Below are 14,497 nucleotides of genomic sequence, written 5' to 3' on the forward strand. Positions count from 1 at the left end.
AGAGGTAGCAAAATCCTCTTCGTGCCTTTCATTTTCTCTTCTTTCATTCCTCCCATAACATCCTCGTCGCCTTGGAAGCAAAGGCGAAGCCGCCTACGAATTCCCTGAAATCGGAAGACAGCGCGCTCTTGCCGTGCCGTGATTCACACTGTGAGTATCATCATTCCCATCTGAGCCATCTCAACTGCCAGATTGCGCAGCCCGCTCGCATCTTGGCACTGCTATGATACCATTCTGACTCCTCAGCTAGCCAGACCATCATCGAGCGACATCCCACCATGGAAGAAACTGTCCCGCTGACCTTGGGGTCACTCCCGGTCACGGAAGCATTCGAACCAGCGAACTATGATCACGCCAAAAAGCTGGTAGATCTCTACTACTCCGCGGTCGACAACTTGACGAAAGAGATGAAAAATGAGTACAGAAAGCACCTCAACGCAAGGGCCTTTTGCAAGCCACCCGACAGCTCCTCTCCTACAGTTCACCCTCTCTTTCGGTCGATCGCCATCACGCTGGAGTTCACATGGCCGAAGTGGATGATCTTGGCGACTCTCTATGGTCCGAACCATCCAGATCTTGCGATGATGAGGAGTGTAATGGTGAATGAGTTTGGCCAAGCCGATGACCTGACCGCGATCGACTTGAGAAAGCATGAGGAAGATGCTCTCGAGACTTGCCAGGACGAGGCTGCTCTCAACGTGGACGACTTCTTTGATCTTCTCGACGATGTGTGCGAGGATGGCACAGCAAAAAGTGACAATGGGAAGATGGAGACCAGCATGAGCACACCTGCCATAGTCCATTCAGCTCTCAGCGTCCCTGTTGAAAGTGATGGGCCGACAATTCTACAAAGAGCGACTGGGAGTAACAAGGACATGTTGCAGCAAGATGCGACGACCCATTCTTCCTCCTCGTTCGCCACCGCACCTCAGGAGCCGGAGACACTGGACACTCTTCGCGTCAAATCGAACCTACCTCCGAGAGAATCTTCATCGACTCAGAGCGAGCCCCAAACTGTTTCTCTTTCGGATTTTCAGGCTCTCTCCCAGCAAATGAAGGCGCTGGAAACAAAGATGGCCTCGGACACTTCGGTTTTACTGAACCAGCGAGTGAAGGTGCTGGAAACACACATGGATTCCGACACTTCCGTTTTGCTGTATCATCGAGTGGAGGCCCTCGAAACTCATCTGGATTCAGATACTACCACTTTACTCAACCAGCGAGTGAAGGCACTTGAAACGAGGATGGCTTCTGAAACCTCGGCCTTGCTGGACAAGCGAATTAAGGCGCTTGAAACAAGGATGGATTCTGATACTTCGTCTTTGTTGGACCGGCGAGTGAAAGCACTGGAAACAAAGATTGCTTCCGGCCCTTCGGCTTCGCTGAGCCAGCAAGTAGGCAAGCTAGAATCGAGGCTGAATGCCGTCAATTCCGGTTTGACGGAGCAACTAAAAGCCCATCAAAAATCCATCTCAATCCTCAAAGACGGAGCCGATTCTGAACGAGACTGGATTAACGATCAACTAGACAAAATTAAAGGCCGTCTCGACAAGATAACCATTCGTCTCGATCGAGTTGAAGGTCGTTTGAGCAGACACAACTTTTATTGATCAGACACTACGCTCTTACAAACAGTGAAGCCACCTAGGATCAATGGGTCAACGGAGAAAAGCATGACAACAATGCTGCCAGATAGCGACAGTGTGTGGGCAGGCATAGAAGAGTTTTCATTGTACCTAGTATGCGCAGGACAGCTACATTGTACGAGGAAATACTTTTTGCCATGCGGCCACGCGGAAAAGGGAATATTGTGTAATAGTTGGCATTCTTGTGGTCGACGACGAAAGCAGTTCTGCTTAATGGGACACGAGATAACGGACGGGAATTTTATTTTGTGACAGGTGCCTGTTTGCCTACAATCAAGGTGATGAATCAGGTGCCCGAAATTCAAGATCCGTACTGGCGTAACAAATATGTAAATTATAGAGCTGCCTGTCCCTGGGTTAGAAATATCCACACCGTCACACCAGCATATCTACAGTTCTGGTATCCATACACTCATCTCAAGCTCAAACATTTTTCTTCTCCGCTCTCTGTCTTCGGCCAAACTTCTTCACGCGGTTCGCATCTCTCTTACTCAACATCACCGCGCTCAGGCTGCGCTTGGAATTGACATCTGCGGCCTTGATATCTCCGCAGTCCGGTCGCTTCAACTCGTTGCCAAACGTGTCGACCGCCCAGAGCAACACGCCGTTTGTCCACCCGAAGCCCTCAACGACCTCGTATTCACCTCCGCCACCGGCTACATTGATTGCGTCATCGGCATACTTCTCAAACATGATGCCCTTGTCGTCAGCCGTTAGGCCTTTGAGCTGGGGCGTCTTGGATGTGGATCCGCCCGTCGCGTACCACGTGCAGAAGGTTGAGTCGAGATATCTTTGAGCAATTCGAAGGGCTAGCTTGTGGACAGCTTGGTACGAAGGGTCCGATTTCCCAAAGGTCGCGGGGGTGTTCTGAAGGCCAGCCATGAGGATGTGCATCAGGGGTGGCCACACGTTGGGCTGATCCCATTGCTCAGAGGTGTGGAAGTTGGTCGCCGGAATGCCGCCCTTTCGGTCGTCGAGATATCCAACCACGCGTCTAAAGGCAGTGAGGACGGCGTACGGGTTCTCTTTGAGGTACTTGGGGGCAGCGCCGAGCCAAAAAGGATAGAACTGAGAAACACTAAACAGGGCCTGTTCGCCTGCAGGCGCCGTCTGGTTCTCGTACGTCGCCGTGTCACTGTCGGCTGGATAGAAGATGTTCTGAGAGCCGGAGGTCATATTGTAGTCGAAGTAGCTGAAGAGCGTGTTGTTCCACATGACAGCGTGCATGGCGTTGCTACGGCTCTCTGCCACCTTTCGCCAGTCCTCACTAGCCGTATCGTTGCCAGTCTGCTCGAAGAAGTCGGCAATGGCGATCTCGTTGCCGTATAGGATGGAATTGAGGTCCACTGGAACAATACTCTTGACGTTGAGGTACCGCAAAGGAAAGTAGTTGTGCTGGGCAGCGTCATTGGGTCGGGAGATCCACCGTGAAGAGTAGTCCCAACCACTCTCGGCACCACTTGCCAGGTTCGCGTACAGCTTCTCCTTTTGTGTCTGGTTGAATTTCTCGTTCTCGGGGTAAATGATGCCAGATTCAGCGTAATAAGAAGCATTGTTGGCAGTTACGTAGTCTTCTCGGTATGACTCGGGACGCGGCCTCGTGTTGGAGACGGCGTATCTGTAGCTGTTAATCGGGGTAGATTAATAGGAATTGTCGTCAGCTCTTACCTATTGAGGGTGTAGGTCTTGCCATCAACGGTAACGTCAACCGTGCGGTTGGTCATCCAAAACTCATGCTCTTTGACGAGCAATGGCAGCGCTCGGTCAAGGATATCGGTGTCATTGGTATGCTCGATATAGATCCTAACCATCTGGGACAGCAGAGGTGGCTGAGAGCGGTTGAGATAGTAGACGCGAGCGCCATTAGGCACAAAGCCAAACTCCTCGACAAAGTCGAGGAAGTTTTCAATGGCGTTCTTGGAGATGTTGATAAAGGATCCACCCGTGCGAAGCAGTCCCTCGAGGATCCAGTATGAGTCCCAGTAGTAAGGCTCGCGGAAACGGCCACCCGCAACGACAAAGGTTCGGTTGACGGGAATGAAGCTGTTGGGGCACTCTGTGCAGTTACTGGAGTCGCCGGCATAGCGGCGCGTCAGGTCGGGCCAGATGTCAATGACCTTTTTGGTGAACTCCTTAATGATGGTGTCGTCGACCTTGTCGAGGAATACAGGGTCGGTCTCGAGCTCATCTGTGGGCACTTCTTCCAGCTCGCCACCGGCATCGGCAAAATAAGTGTCAAGAAAGTCATTGAGAGCCGAATTGTTTTTGAGAGGTTTGTCGAGTTTATCGAAAGCCGCTTGGATCTCCTTTAGAGGCTTAATAGCTGGCCTGGAACGTGGTTAGAATGCATTAGAGTCAATTGGAGAAAGACGGATGTCTCACATGTCAACAAAGGTCTTGGAGTCGGAAAAGGGTCGCGCGAGCTCAACCTGCTCGAGGATGTCGCCGTGGCAGTAGATGGGAGAGTCGCATGGTGCAATGACGGAGCCATTGGTGTATAGCGCCGATACGGCTGTCACCGACGTCGCAGCGACGACGGCCAGATGTCTCAAAGATGCCATTGTTCCGTTTGAAGCTTGTTCAAACGAGCTTGCCTAAAGGACTTCTAGCACAACAGAAAAGAGTCTGTCTGGGTCTCACGAGAGTCACACCACCAGCGGGGCCGACGAGGAAGGGTATATATGGCATCGAGCTTGGCCCGCCCACGGAGGAGCCGGGACACGGCATACGACGGGATTGGGATGGGGTGACATAGTGCTGAGCCTGACGATGGCTAGCTGTCAAAGCTCAAGCAAGATTTCTTTGAACAGGCTAAGACCTGGAAATCTGGAAAACTGGTGGGTGGTACCTTGCCCGTTTCGATGATGATAATCGGTCCTCCCTGGCGGGATGGAGACACGCAACCATCCCGTGGAACAACCTTCTTTAGGCTCTTGCCAAGGGCCATTAACGAGGCCTGTCGTCGTTGGGGTCCTTGGCATATGATCCTTGAGAGAATCCGCACTCGTCCCAATGATATTGACCCAGCGTGACAGCCGGCCCACATGAGGAGCTGGGTTTGCTGGGGTAAGCTGCAGCTGCGATTACCCTTGCTCTCCCAAGGGAGAGCCGGTGCATGCTGTGACCATGAAGATCATGAAATGGAGCCCCGAATTCGGCCCTTCCTGGATCTTCGACCAGGTTTGTTAGTGCCTGGTGGCCACTAACATTGTTGTAAGAGTGTACTACGTAGTTCATGTTCCGCTAAAATCTCCCATCCCCAGACGCCACCGCCGGCGAAATGCAATGAGATGCGGCGAGATGTGGCTGTGGAGAACCGTTGCCCCCGCACCTTCCCTACCTACCTTCTCTCCTCGTTTCCTGCCTTTGATCCTTCCCCCGCATTTCCGCTTCGCTTCGTCATCTTAGCGGCCGTCATTTTGGCCGATTGGGTGACGTCAACAGGCTTGGATAACACCACCTTGATAAATATTTCAAAGAGAAACAAGGGCGGAATTGGAGGGACGAGGATCAAGGTACCATTGACCAGGACCAAGACTTCTAGACGTTGGAAGATGCAATTTTTTGTCCATTTCTGGTTTGGTTTAGAGTTGAACACCGTCAGTGTGCGGAATTGGCCAACGGTTACTCTCCGCTCCCCAGCCATGGACGTGTCAGTGGCGCCAGCAGGCTCGTCTTGGCTTCTTCCAGCTTCGGACTCCGGCATGGTGATCATCAGAAAAACGAAAGGTGAATTCCCATCTAGGGAAACCAGGAAACTGCGGCATTGAGAGGAGAGGAGAGGAGACTGAGCGTTCCGTTGCAGGTACTTACCTTGACCTTGCCGCCCATCTGCCGTCCCCCCAAACCCGCAAGCCACTGTCGGCATCCCCGATTCTCCATACTTGATCCTTGGTAGACTCTACTGTTACCTTGTCTACGAACTAGAAAATCCTACCCTGCGGTTGAAAAGGACTCGGGCCTTCTCATCTTGCTCGAATTTTGCCGGCGTCATGCGTGGTTTTTAATTCGGCTGCTTGCATGCTGACTCGTACGAGGGGAGTTCCGAGATATTGCCAAGCCTCTAGGGAGTTTAAACAAACCTCAACGGTTAGAATAGACACTGCGCGCATCAAGACATGGAGGATTTTGGAAATGGGTAGTTGAGAACCCGAAACCGATGTTTCGTCTTACAGCTGATCAAGTTCATGGCTACTTCTTGTCGCAGCCATGAATTGCTCACTCTACGTCTATTCCGGTCTGTATACACTCGACTTGCCAACCTTCTGCGTCACACTCAAATCCTCCCCAGATGCGAGAATCTTCTCAAATGCCACGCGCAACCGGCGCAGCACCTCATCCTCGTTCTGCGCCACCTGATAGTGCGTCACCAACCGATTACACATAAACTTGAGCCCAGCCTCGGCGCCGCACTCGATGAGCCTCTTCTGGCTACACCCAGCAGCCTCCAAGTCTAGCCAGCACATGTTGGTCTCGGTCGGCTCGGCCACCTTGCCGCCCATGCTCGTCCAGAGATCTTCCACCTTGCGCGCCATTTCGTGAGACTGCTTGAGGAGGCCGTCAGAGCCCGTGGGAGAGCTGCCGAACGTCTGCTCAACGGCGACACGGCCGGCCGAAGTCACGATACCAGTCTGTCGTAGCCCGCCACCAATAGACTTGCGGACCCAACGCGCGTGCTTCAGGGTTTCCTTGGGCCCCACGAGGATACTTCCCACAGGAGCACCGAGGCCCTTGGAAAGGCAGAGGGAGATGGTGTCAAAGTGTGAACAGAACTCGGGCAGGGACCCGGCGCCAGAGACGACAGCCTCCCACAGGCGGGCACCGTCGCAGTGCATCTTAATGCCATACTCGCGAGCAAACTCGGCGATGCGCTTGACCTCACTCAAAGGGGTGACCATGCCATGGAGAGTGTTTTCGAGGCTGATGACTCGCGTGGGACATCCATGCACATCATCATCTAGTGTCGCATTCGCCATAACGTCTTCAAGGGTTAGGTACCGACCATTCTTGGGCACTACAGGCGTGATCTGCCCTCCAGACAGGGTCGCGAGTCTGTGGAAGGGTTAGTTCCTCTCTCGATGAAATTTGTGCGAAGATAGGTATACGTACCCGCCAGCTTCAGAGGTATAGAGATGGGCACGGTAGTCGCAGATGACTGAGTGGGGAGGCTGAGTGAGGAGAGATCTCATGGCGAGCTGGTTACCCATGGTTCCAGAAAGCACAAATAGGCCGGCCTCCTTTCCAGCTCGCTTGGCGACATAGGCCTCGAGGTCGTTTGTGACGGTATCCTCTTGGAAGACATCATCTAGTAAGGAGCACGACTGAACGGCCTCCAGCATGGCTAGGGTCGGCCTGGTCACCACATCACCTGAACAAGGATGCATTAGCTGGCTATTCTCCGCTAGGATGGTCTAGGTTCGCACGGGGCTCACGCGCTTCGCAGGTCGAAAGCAGCAGAGCTCTTGCCGCCAATCCAGGCGTTTTGGGGGCCCCCGTTTGAGTTGGGAGTCTCAGCAGCTGGAGCCATGGTTGCTACCGAGGAGGTGAAGTTACGTCGTGATGTGGATATGAGGGGTGAAGCAACTCTTCGTGCTGTTACTGATCGGGTAAGGCAACCGCGTGCTTGCAACGCTAGAGACAGCCTAGGCAGAGTGTATGAGGACGATGAGGCGAAGAGGCGAGAGGAATTCACCAAGAGAACTGGCCTTGCCATGGCGATGAGAGGTGAGTCAAGCGCTAGAGTTGTACGTCACAATCGGGTGGAGATGCTATGGGCCGAATTAGTGAGGGGATGTCGGATAGTTCCTAGATCGGCCGGAGCAAGCCGACCTTAGTTGTCGAATCCATTACAAGGATGCGGCCAGACTCGGCAGGACACAGCGCAACGCATCGCCGCGCATCATGGGATATAGTAGTCGAGCAATTTCTCCCCGCAGCTACTAGGCGTCTGTCTTTGTCCATTATTATCCCACCGAAGTTGAAGAAAATTGGTTCATGACGAAACAGCAAAGAGACCGGGCCTCTGGGCATCGATAGTCATTCCTAGCGCATTACAAGCGCTGCATGGATTGTAACGACATGACAGAGGATGAGTTTGACCTTTATTCGCGGAGGTGAGAGAGATAGATTACGAGACAATGTCTGGCCGTAAGCCGGATCACGGCACGAGAATGCAAGGAACCTGGCTCTTCCACCCCCGGCCAAACATTGTGTAGACGGGGGCGGCATGATCAGCAACCTAATTGTAGCCACTGGACGTTTCTCAGCGAGGCGAAGCCGCCAACATTATAAAGCGTTGGGGCTGTGCTGGACACTATCACATGGAGATTCCGACCAAAATCCTTCTGGAACGCAATTTTGCAGCGGTAGAGCCAAGGTCACTCGAAGGGTCCAAGCGCTTCACGTGAAACAACCCGTATTGCGAGATGATTCCCCATTATCTAGAGCCATTTGACGTGCGACCTCGTGTCGCTCCATACCTCATGGAAATGTATTTGAGCACCAGCCGGATAGTGAAAGGCATGAGCATGCTATTTCGACGGCCTGTGAAAAGAAAGAAAAAGGTTATTCGAAAAAGCATGTATCTTGCTGGCACTTCAGTACCGTTACGCACCGACACGCCGTTCAACAACAACAAAGCAGCGTTCTGTAGCATCTTTTTGTAGGGACTCGATCCTGTGATACTTAGGTAGTCATCCTTGCAATAGGGGAGGGTTCGCGCTTAATTTCCTTCGATCCTTTACTAGGGAACTTTCTATAGATAGCTTCAGAGATGGCTTAGGGTGCTCGCGCTGATTGGGCGGCCCGGCTTATAAGCGTCCAAGTCACCGATGGTACGGGTCTTGGGTCGTCTTACCGGCCAGTAGTGCTACACGAGTAGTAGTTGTTTGTAGACGTCAAGGTCGCTATTTGATGAAGGCTAAGTGAGACCGGGACACCAGTCTCGACTGCGCCTGCGTCTGTGTACGATGACTCCCTTTCTTCCCTCCCATCCAACCACTCTGCGTCTTCTCTTCGTTCTTCAGTCGAGTTGTTATCCGCCCCCCATGGACTAGTACCTTCTTTCTTATCGTCGTTGTATTCGTCGTCATCTATTCTCTTCGGCATTGTCTCCCTTATCGTCCATCGAACATGCCCGTCTCCCTCAACGCCCGTCCCATCTTCCTCACCGTTGTCTTCCTCGTCAGCATCATCTGGTGGCTCGCCCAACAGCCGCTCTTCGACCACTCTCCCGCCCACCGCATCTCAAACATCGATCTCACCCTCACCCACTCTCTCCCACGCCTAGACTTTGCTGCCCTGGGCGCCAAGAGCCGCGACTACTACGCCTCCGACGCCGCACGCGACCTCTGCGTCGCCCATGGCTACACTGTCTTCCAGCCCCGCGATGCCTCCTTCTCCGGCGAGCGCAAGGTATACGACCTCTTCATGGTCAACACCGAGCTCGACTTTCTCGAGATTCGCCTCCGCACGCTTTACGATTATGTAGATTACTTTGTTATCGTCGAGTCCCCGCGCACCTTCCAGGGCGGGCCAAAGAAACTCACTATCCGCGAGGCCTGGGACCGCTTCGCGCCTTACCACGATAAGATGATATACCACGAGTTGCGCTTCCCGGAGGACTTCAAGCCCGCGAGGACATGGGACTATGAGGACCTGCAGCGTGATGCCATGTTTGTTCAGGTCTTCCCGGGCCTCACTGGCCGCCAGGCCCCCATCGACGGCGACGTTCTCTTGGTCGCTGATGTCGACGAGATCCCTCGCCCCGCGACCCTCCTGGTCCTGCGCACATGCAACTTCCCCCGCCGTCTAACCCTCTCCTCCAAGTTCTACTACTACTCATTCCAATTCCTACACGTCGGTCCGGAGTGGCCGCATCCCCAGGCAACCTTCTACCAAGGCATATCAGGAACCATCCCGCCCACGAACCTACGCACCGGCGACGCGGGCATCCCCCTACTGCGCGACCTCGAGAAGGGCATCTTGAGAAATGCCGGGTGGCACTGCAGCTCGTGCTTCGCGACCATGGAGCAGTTCCTCAACAAGATGGCCAGCTTCTCCCACGCGTGGATGAACAACAAGTATTACCAAGACCGCACCCGCATCGCCGACGCCGTGCGCAAGGGCGTTGACCTCTGGGGCCGTAAGGTGGACGTGTTCGATCGCATCGACAACAATAGGGATGTTCCGCGGTGTCTACTCGAGGACAAGGAGCGCTTCCGGTACATGCTGAATCGAGACGGTGAGACGGCGGGGTTCACGGACTATCCATGATGAGCATTTATGACAAGGAGCATACGGAGTGTATTTGAGGGCATGTAAAATTCCATCTTCTGGGATTACTTGGGGGTAGATGAAGGTTAATAAGATATCATCAAACGCATTCCCACTGTTCCTTGCGGGGTTCGACGAACGACCCCTCTCCTATCCAAGAAACCTACCCGCCATGTCCCCGCCTCTCCTCACTTACCCGCAGAGCAGAAAGCAGTTACGGCACCGAAACACGCCCATCTCCGGCCTCGCCCTTCCCATTCGGAACCAAGGCCGAAGTGCTCCGTTTCCCGCCGCCGGCGTAACACTTCAAGCCACGCTCCCGAAGGAGCCCCGCTGCCCTAGTAGGTTTGCCCTAAGCCAGCGCCCGCGGTTGCGAATCGCAGCCTTTGCCTTCCCCTTGGCACAACCCCCTATTTCCTTTCCATTCTTCTAGATGTCTGAGTATCCCCCGTTGAGTTTGTGACGGTAGGGTCCAAGGGGCCAGTGGACATCGCCTTGGATATGTGGGCCACACAGATCCCATCTGCCATGTGCACTGGCACGTGAGACCCTCGAGGAGTCTCCCTTGCCAAAAAGACCCACGCCTCTCCGCAACCCTTTTCTCAAATCTGGCTTCAGACGCGAGCATCAACCACGGCCTGGTAGCATGTTGTCTCCATGCTGTGCGTGGTGAGCTTGATCACCGACACACTCGTGTTCAGCAATCAGCTTCGATGCCCCAATCCAATTACAACTCGGTTCGACCACGCAATCGACACCCGTTCCACATTCACGCCTGTTTGAGAGATGCGGTACAGCCCACGAGGATCAAATGTGTATGTTTGTGGCAGCGGGCACAATTTGTTTTGGAGCTTGGGTGACCTGAGGTTAGCAAAAGATACAATGAAGTACTAATACCTTTACTAATGTTTCAAGAGCATACCGCAGCTTTATTGCAGTCGAAAACTGCAGCGTTGTGCGGACTGCCATGGGACGTTAGTGGCAAAAGACACTGCCGAGAATCCACACGAGCCGCGGCTTTCCCAAAACCAACTCGGCTTCGACGAAGGAAACTCCTGACGTTTTCGATTTTGGGGTGGACGGCTGAGAAAATCAGGGGTAACCGGCCGGGTGACGGACACGCCAAAAGGGAAGCCAAAAAGCCATCCGCCTAGCGCCGAGGCGACGATTCGCTCAGAGTCTCCGGCCGCGCTCCAATGAGACTCGCAAATCTGCCCCGGGCCGAAAACCTCGTCGTCCAACTTCATCTCCCTGTCGGCCAAGGGGGGTTGCTGCGGTGCCATCTCGTTTCTCTTCTTCCTCTCTTCTTTTCCTGTCATCTTTTGCTTCTGCCTTTTTTACGGTTGTTTCTCGTGTCGCGGACCGGTTATCATGTCAGGCCCGCTCCGCCACCCCCCGCCGCCAACCTCCGCCACCTCCGTCCGCGACAACCCCCGGCCTCCGAACCCCTCACGGCTCCGCCCCCCCGTTTCAACCCCGGCCTGAGTCGGGGCATTGAAAAGGCTGATATTCTCCGTTGACGTCGATATCGCCACCGGGACTACTCGAATTCACCGGTGGGTGTTCCTCCCTCGGCGGCCGCGGCTCTTCGTCTTCGTCTTGGTGGATATAGATCTCGCTCCGCGTGATAGCCGTCGTCATGTCCTGGCCAACCATCCACCAGTCGGGGGCCAGTATTCGGCTCCAATTCGAAGAGAAACTCGACAATAATCCACCACCTGCTAGTATCCTCGTCCCCCGTCCCTCTCCCTTGGGCCAACGAAAATGTGCCGCCGGCCGGGGTAGCCAAGCACCCGAGAAAATCAGACGACATCGAACGAAGCGAGAACAAAAGCGGTGGACAGCGGAACCAGCAAGAAAGAAGAAGAAAAAGAAAAGGGAAAAAGGAAAAAAGGTACGACAAGGAAACGAGACAACCAGACAACGACTCGACAAGACCAACAATTCCCCTCCCGAGTCTCCAGAAGCGCGCAAGGGAGAGGGCGGGAAGGCAGCTCCGGGCCCAGTAGAAATCATCCACGATGGCCCGGACTGGGAAAAAGAGACACAAGCGAGAGGGGGCAGCATGCGGAAGCTGGGTGGCCAGGTGGACAGGGCCACAGAAGGGCTGGCCCGGCTGGACTTGCTGGTCCGGCTGGACTGGCTGGACTGGCCGGTGAGTGGTGACGAGGGAGACAACAACGACAGAGAAGAGCGAGCCCCCCAGAGCCCAGAGGAGGAGTGCAGTACCCAAACGGGACCCAAAAGGGCGGCGACGCGGCGCTTGTCAACTGCAGCGATGAGTTGGCCAACGCATCAAGTGGTCCGTGTGTAGCCATGAAAGTCCTCAACCCATCCCCCCTCACCCCCGGTCCCCGTTCGCCGCTTGTTTTCTTTCCCTTCTCGCTCCCATCTTCTTTTATTTTATTTCGTCCTTGTTTCTGCTTCTGCTTGTCGTCCGGCTCGTCGTCCGGCTTATTCCAGAAGACGCCCTCGATCTCGCACGCGGTCGTGGGGCTACGCGTTGTTGGTTGATGAAACCACAGGTACACTCACTGTCCACTCACTGGACGGTACAGTACGGTACACCCACACCCACCAACAACACCCACCAACACCACCTCGACCAGGCCTCACCTCGCCTCACCTCGCCGCCCTCACCCATGTCCCATGTCCCATGTCCATTCCGCCTCGTCGACATAAAACGCTCCGGTATTCGTCGCCTTGCTTTCGCACTCAACTCGGGGGATGCCTGTAACGCCCCCCTCCCCCCTAGCTACTCAACAACTAGGTTGCCTCGAACGTCTTGGTCTACTTCAAAACAGGGCTTCTCCCTCCCCAGGAGACTTGTTTGGCACTTGGTCCCAACAAGTCTCGATTTGTTTTCCGCGCACTGCGCTCTACTCTCCATTGCTGGTCACTGCTCATCACTGCTCGGTACTGCTCATCATCATTTCGGGGCAAACAAACTCGTCGCGGCATCATCATTCAGTCATCATACGGTCGCTCAGCCGCTTGCAAAGTACCTACGCAAGCGCGTGGCCGACCTTCCTACTTATGCTTACTCAAACAAGTTTCCTGCCAAGGAGAGAGAAACAATCAAATCGACCACACAATGTTTGAGATTTGGCAAGCGCCTTCTCTCGTGTTCCAGAAAATGCCCTTATCCGCCATTCTAGCCAGTGCTGAACTTTCCCCTCCCCGAAGCCATGCTCCGTCAAACATAAAAAGCCCAAGGACAACACCAACTAGAAGAAGCCTTCGACATGACTGTGAAGCACCGCTCATGGGCTGGCAGAATATCTGGGAATGTCATGAGCTCGTGAGAGAGGAAGTTTATATATGTTACCGTGTGTCCACCAACTGTTTCGCCGCAAGGCCGGCCTTTTATATCTTTCCTTTGAAATCATCCTTTTCCTGCCCAGCTCAAGCTGGGATGCTCGACCCAGTCCCCCCAGTCGAGGCCCCGGGGGAAGCGGTGCCTTCCTCTCGGCACCAGCCTGCCATCACTCAGGCCGCGCTCCGATGTTGGCACCGAGGGCCGGCGGCTAGCTTCCCTCATGGAGCTCTGCTAGCCCACTTCATCAGGAACTCCACCACGGCATCCAGGTTGGTTTCTTCTTTCGCACTGATCCCATAGCAGCACACCTCACGGCCCCTTATGCTCTTTAGGTCGAGTTCGTCGATCAGTTCATCTACCGACAACTTCTCTGGGAGGTCAGATTTATTTCCGAGGATGAGAAGCGGGATCCCAGCAAGTGATTTGCGGCCCATGAGGTCATGGAGCTCCTCTTTGGCCTGGGGGATCAACTCAAGATCAGCAATATCGACGATGAAGACGATAGCGCTCACGCCCCGACAATACCTCTCCCACATAGTGCGAAACCGTGGCTGGCCACCGATATCCCAGCACTTCAATGTAACATGGCCTCGTTGCACCTTCTTCATATTAAATCCGACGGTGGGAATCGAGCTACACGGAATCTAGAGTCAGCTAGTGCGTCCATGGCCAACCAGGAGCCGAACCGGCCGATCCCGGAGAACGATGCGAGCTATCACGGGATGCGCTTACTCGAGGGTGAACTCTCCTCCCTACGGAACGCAACAGGGGTCAGTAGGTGATTCCCGGGTATTGGAAGGCACAGTGGGGGAAGGCGAGGCGACTCACAGCGAGAACTCTCAACAACGAGGTCTTTCCGGCATTCTGCAGACCAACCATGGTTACCTCCATCTCCATCGCCCTGGAGATTCAACGTCAGTCTATCGGCGGAGTGGAAGCCTCGGGCAAGATACCGAGGTGGGGGTACAAGACTTAGGGAGCCTGCCATGCGCCGGTAAAACTCCCCGCGCACGATGCTCAGCCATGGCTACTCACCAGAACATGCGCAGCAGCCAATCGTAGACCCTTCGGAAGAGGCCAGCCATGTTTATATCGGGTTGCGCAAGCGCAGGTCGGATCGCAGGGGAAGAGGTCGGGCGAAGGCGGCGGGGGGGGGGGATCGACCGATCGAGCAGCTATGCAGAGCAGGAAGCTAGCTGCGGTCGGAGGCGGCAGGATGTTGAAGGAGGACGTTGGCGCGGGTTATCTTTTGGGGGTG

At 54.5% G+C, this 14,497-nt stretch overlaps 8 protein-coding genes across 8 annotated transcripts; 4 read left to right on the plus strand and 4 right to left on the minus strand.

Moving 5' to 3' along the window:
• Nucleotides 1-315: 315 nt before the first annotated feature.
• BGZ61DRAFT_453942 (uncharacterized protein) lies at nt 316-1,883 on the plus strand. Its single transcript, XM_046246134.1, has one exon. The coding sequence runs from the start codon at nt 408-410 to the stop codon at nt 1,608-1,610; it is 1,203 nt and encodes a 400-aa protein (XP_046103308.1). The 5' UTR covers nt 316-407; the 3' UTR covers nt 1,611-1,883.
• Nucleotides 1,871-4,388, minus strand: BGZ61DRAFT_453944 (Six-hairpin glycosidase-like protein). The gene is made up of 3 exons (XM_046246135.1): nt 4,029-4,388; nt 3,315-3,974; nt 1,871-3,264 (listed from the first exon to the last, which is right to left on the minus strand). The coding sequence occupies exons 1-3, from the start codon at nt 4,205-4,207 to the stop codon at nt 2,070-2,072; spliced, it is 2,034 nt and encodes a 677-aa protein (XP_046103309.1). The 5' UTR covers nt 4,208-4,388; the 3' UTR covers nt 1,871-2,069.
• Nucleotides 4,389-4,592: 204 nt separating this feature from the next.
• On the minus strand, nt 4,593-5,274 carry BGZ61DRAFT_547465 (uncharacterized protein; the record flags this gene model as incomplete). Its single annotated transcript, XM_046255360.1, has 2 exons — nt 4,593-4,848; nt 4,991-5,274. Coding segments are annotated over 2 exons (540 nt in total), but the record flags the coding sequence as incomplete, so codon positions are not given.
• Nucleotides 5,275-5,772: 498 nt separating this feature from the next.
• On the minus strand, nt 5,773-7,561 carry BGZ61DRAFT_453946 (pyridoxal phosphate-dependent transferase). Its single transcript, XM_046246136.1, has 3 exons — nt 7,083-7,561; nt 6,756-7,014; nt 5,773-6,698 (listed from the first exon to the last, which is right to left on the minus strand). Exons 1-3 carry the CDS (start codon nt 7,357-7,359, stop codon nt 5,876-5,878), a joined length of 1,359 nt encoding a protein of 452 aa, XP_046103311.1. The 5' UTR covers nt 7,360-7,561; the 3' UTR covers nt 5,773-5,875.
• A 1,072-nt stretch (nt 7,562-8,633) lies between these two features.
• BGZ61DRAFT_453950 (glycosyltransferase family 17-domain-containing protein) lies at nt 8,634-9,951 on the plus strand. The gene has a single exon (XM_046246137.1). The coding sequence runs from the start codon at nt 8,778-8,780 to the stop codon at nt 9,918-9,920; it is 1,143 nt and encodes a 380-aa protein (XP_046103312.1). The 5' UTR covers nt 8,634-8,777; the 3' UTR covers nt 9,921-9,951.
• A 1,448-nt stretch (nt 9,952-11,399) lies between these two features.
• Nucleotides 11,400-12,624, plus strand: BGZ61DRAFT_48623 (uncharacterized protein). The gene has a single exon (XM_046249835.1). It carries the CDS (start codon nt 11,560-11,562, stop codon nt 12,232-12,234), a length of 675 nt encoding a protein of 224 aa, XP_046103313.1. The 5' UTR covers nt 11,400-11,559; the 3' UTR covers nt 12,235-12,624.
• BGZ61DRAFT_48721 (uncharacterized protein) lies at nt 12,373-13,319 on the plus strand. The gene is made up of 2 exons (XM_046249942.1): nt 12,373-12,477; nt 12,530-13,319. Exon 2 carries the CDS (start codon nt 12,563-12,565, stop codon nt 13,076-13,078), a length of 516 nt encoding a protein of 171 aa, XP_046103314.1. The 5' UTR covers nt 12,373-12,477; nt 12,530-12,562; the 3' UTR covers nt 13,079-13,319.
• Nucleotides 13,320-13,457: 138 nt separating this feature from the next.
• On the minus strand, nt 13,458-14,324 carry BGZ61DRAFT_354293 (P-loop containing nucleoside triphosphate hydrolase protein; the record flags this gene model as incomplete). The annotated part of the gene is made up of 4 exons (XM_046240600.1): nt 13,458-13,872; nt 13,972-13,991; nt 14,068-14,140; nt 14,275-14,324. The coding sequence occupies 4 exons, from the start codon at nt 14,322-14,324 to the stop codon at nt 13,458-13,460; spliced, it is 558 nt and encodes a 185-aa protein (XP_046103315.1).
• Nucleotides 14,325-14,497: the final 173 nt, after the last annotated feature.

This window comes from Ilyonectria robusta, assembly GCF_021365365.1.
Source record: "Ilyonectria robusta strain PMI_751 chromosome Unknown BGZ61scaffold_12, whole genome shotgun sequence".
NCBI classification, from domain to species: Eukaryota; Fungi; Ascomycota; class Sordariomycetes; order Hypocreales; family Nectriaceae; genus Ilyonectria; species Ilyonectria robusta.

Excerpts from the sequence above, each read along its gene's own strand:
- BGZ61DRAFT_453942 (XM_046246134.1), top strand. The coding sequence starts at position 408 with ATGAAAAATGAGTACAGAAAGCACCTCAACGCAAGGGCCTTTTGCAAG.
- BGZ61DRAFT_453944 (XM_046246135.1), bottom strand. The coding sequence starts at position 4,207 with ATGGCATCTTTGAGACATCTGGCCGTCGTCGCTGCGACGTCGGTGACA. Across the intron at positions 3,975-4,028 it reads TCCAAGACCTTTGTTGACAT|GCCAGCTATTAAGCCTCTAA; the intron begins GTGAGACATCCG and ends ACCACGTTCCAG. Across the intron at positions 3,265-3,314 it reads AAGACCTACACCCTCAATAG|ATACGCCGTCTCCAACACGA; the intron begins GTAAGAGCTGAC and ends TAACAGCTACAG.
- BGZ61DRAFT_453946 (XM_046246136.1), bottom strand. The coding sequence starts at position 7,359 with ATGGCAAGGCCAGTTCTCTTGGTGAATTCCTCTCGCCTCTTCGCCTCA. Across the intron at positions 7,015-7,082 it reads TGCTGCTTTCGACCTGCGAA|GTGATGTGGTGACCAGGCCG; the intron begins GCGCGTGAGCCC and ends ATCCTTGTTCAG. Across the intron at positions 6,699-6,755 it reads TATACCTCTGAAGCTGGCGG|ACTCGCGACCCTGTCTGGAG; the intron begins GTACGTATACCT and ends ACCCTTCCACAG.
- BGZ61DRAFT_453950 (XM_046246137.1), top strand. The coding sequence starts at position 8,778 with ATGCCCGTCTCCCTCAACGCCCGTCCCATCTTCCTCACCGTTGTCTTC.
- BGZ61DRAFT_48623 (XM_046249835.1), top strand. The coding sequence starts at position 11,560 with ATGTCCTGGCCAACCATCCACCAGTCGGGGGCCAGTATTCGGCTCCAA.
- BGZ61DRAFT_48721 (XM_046249942.1), top strand. The coding sequence starts at position 12,563 with ATGTCCCATGTCCCATGTCCATTCCGCCTCGTCGACATAAAACGCTCC.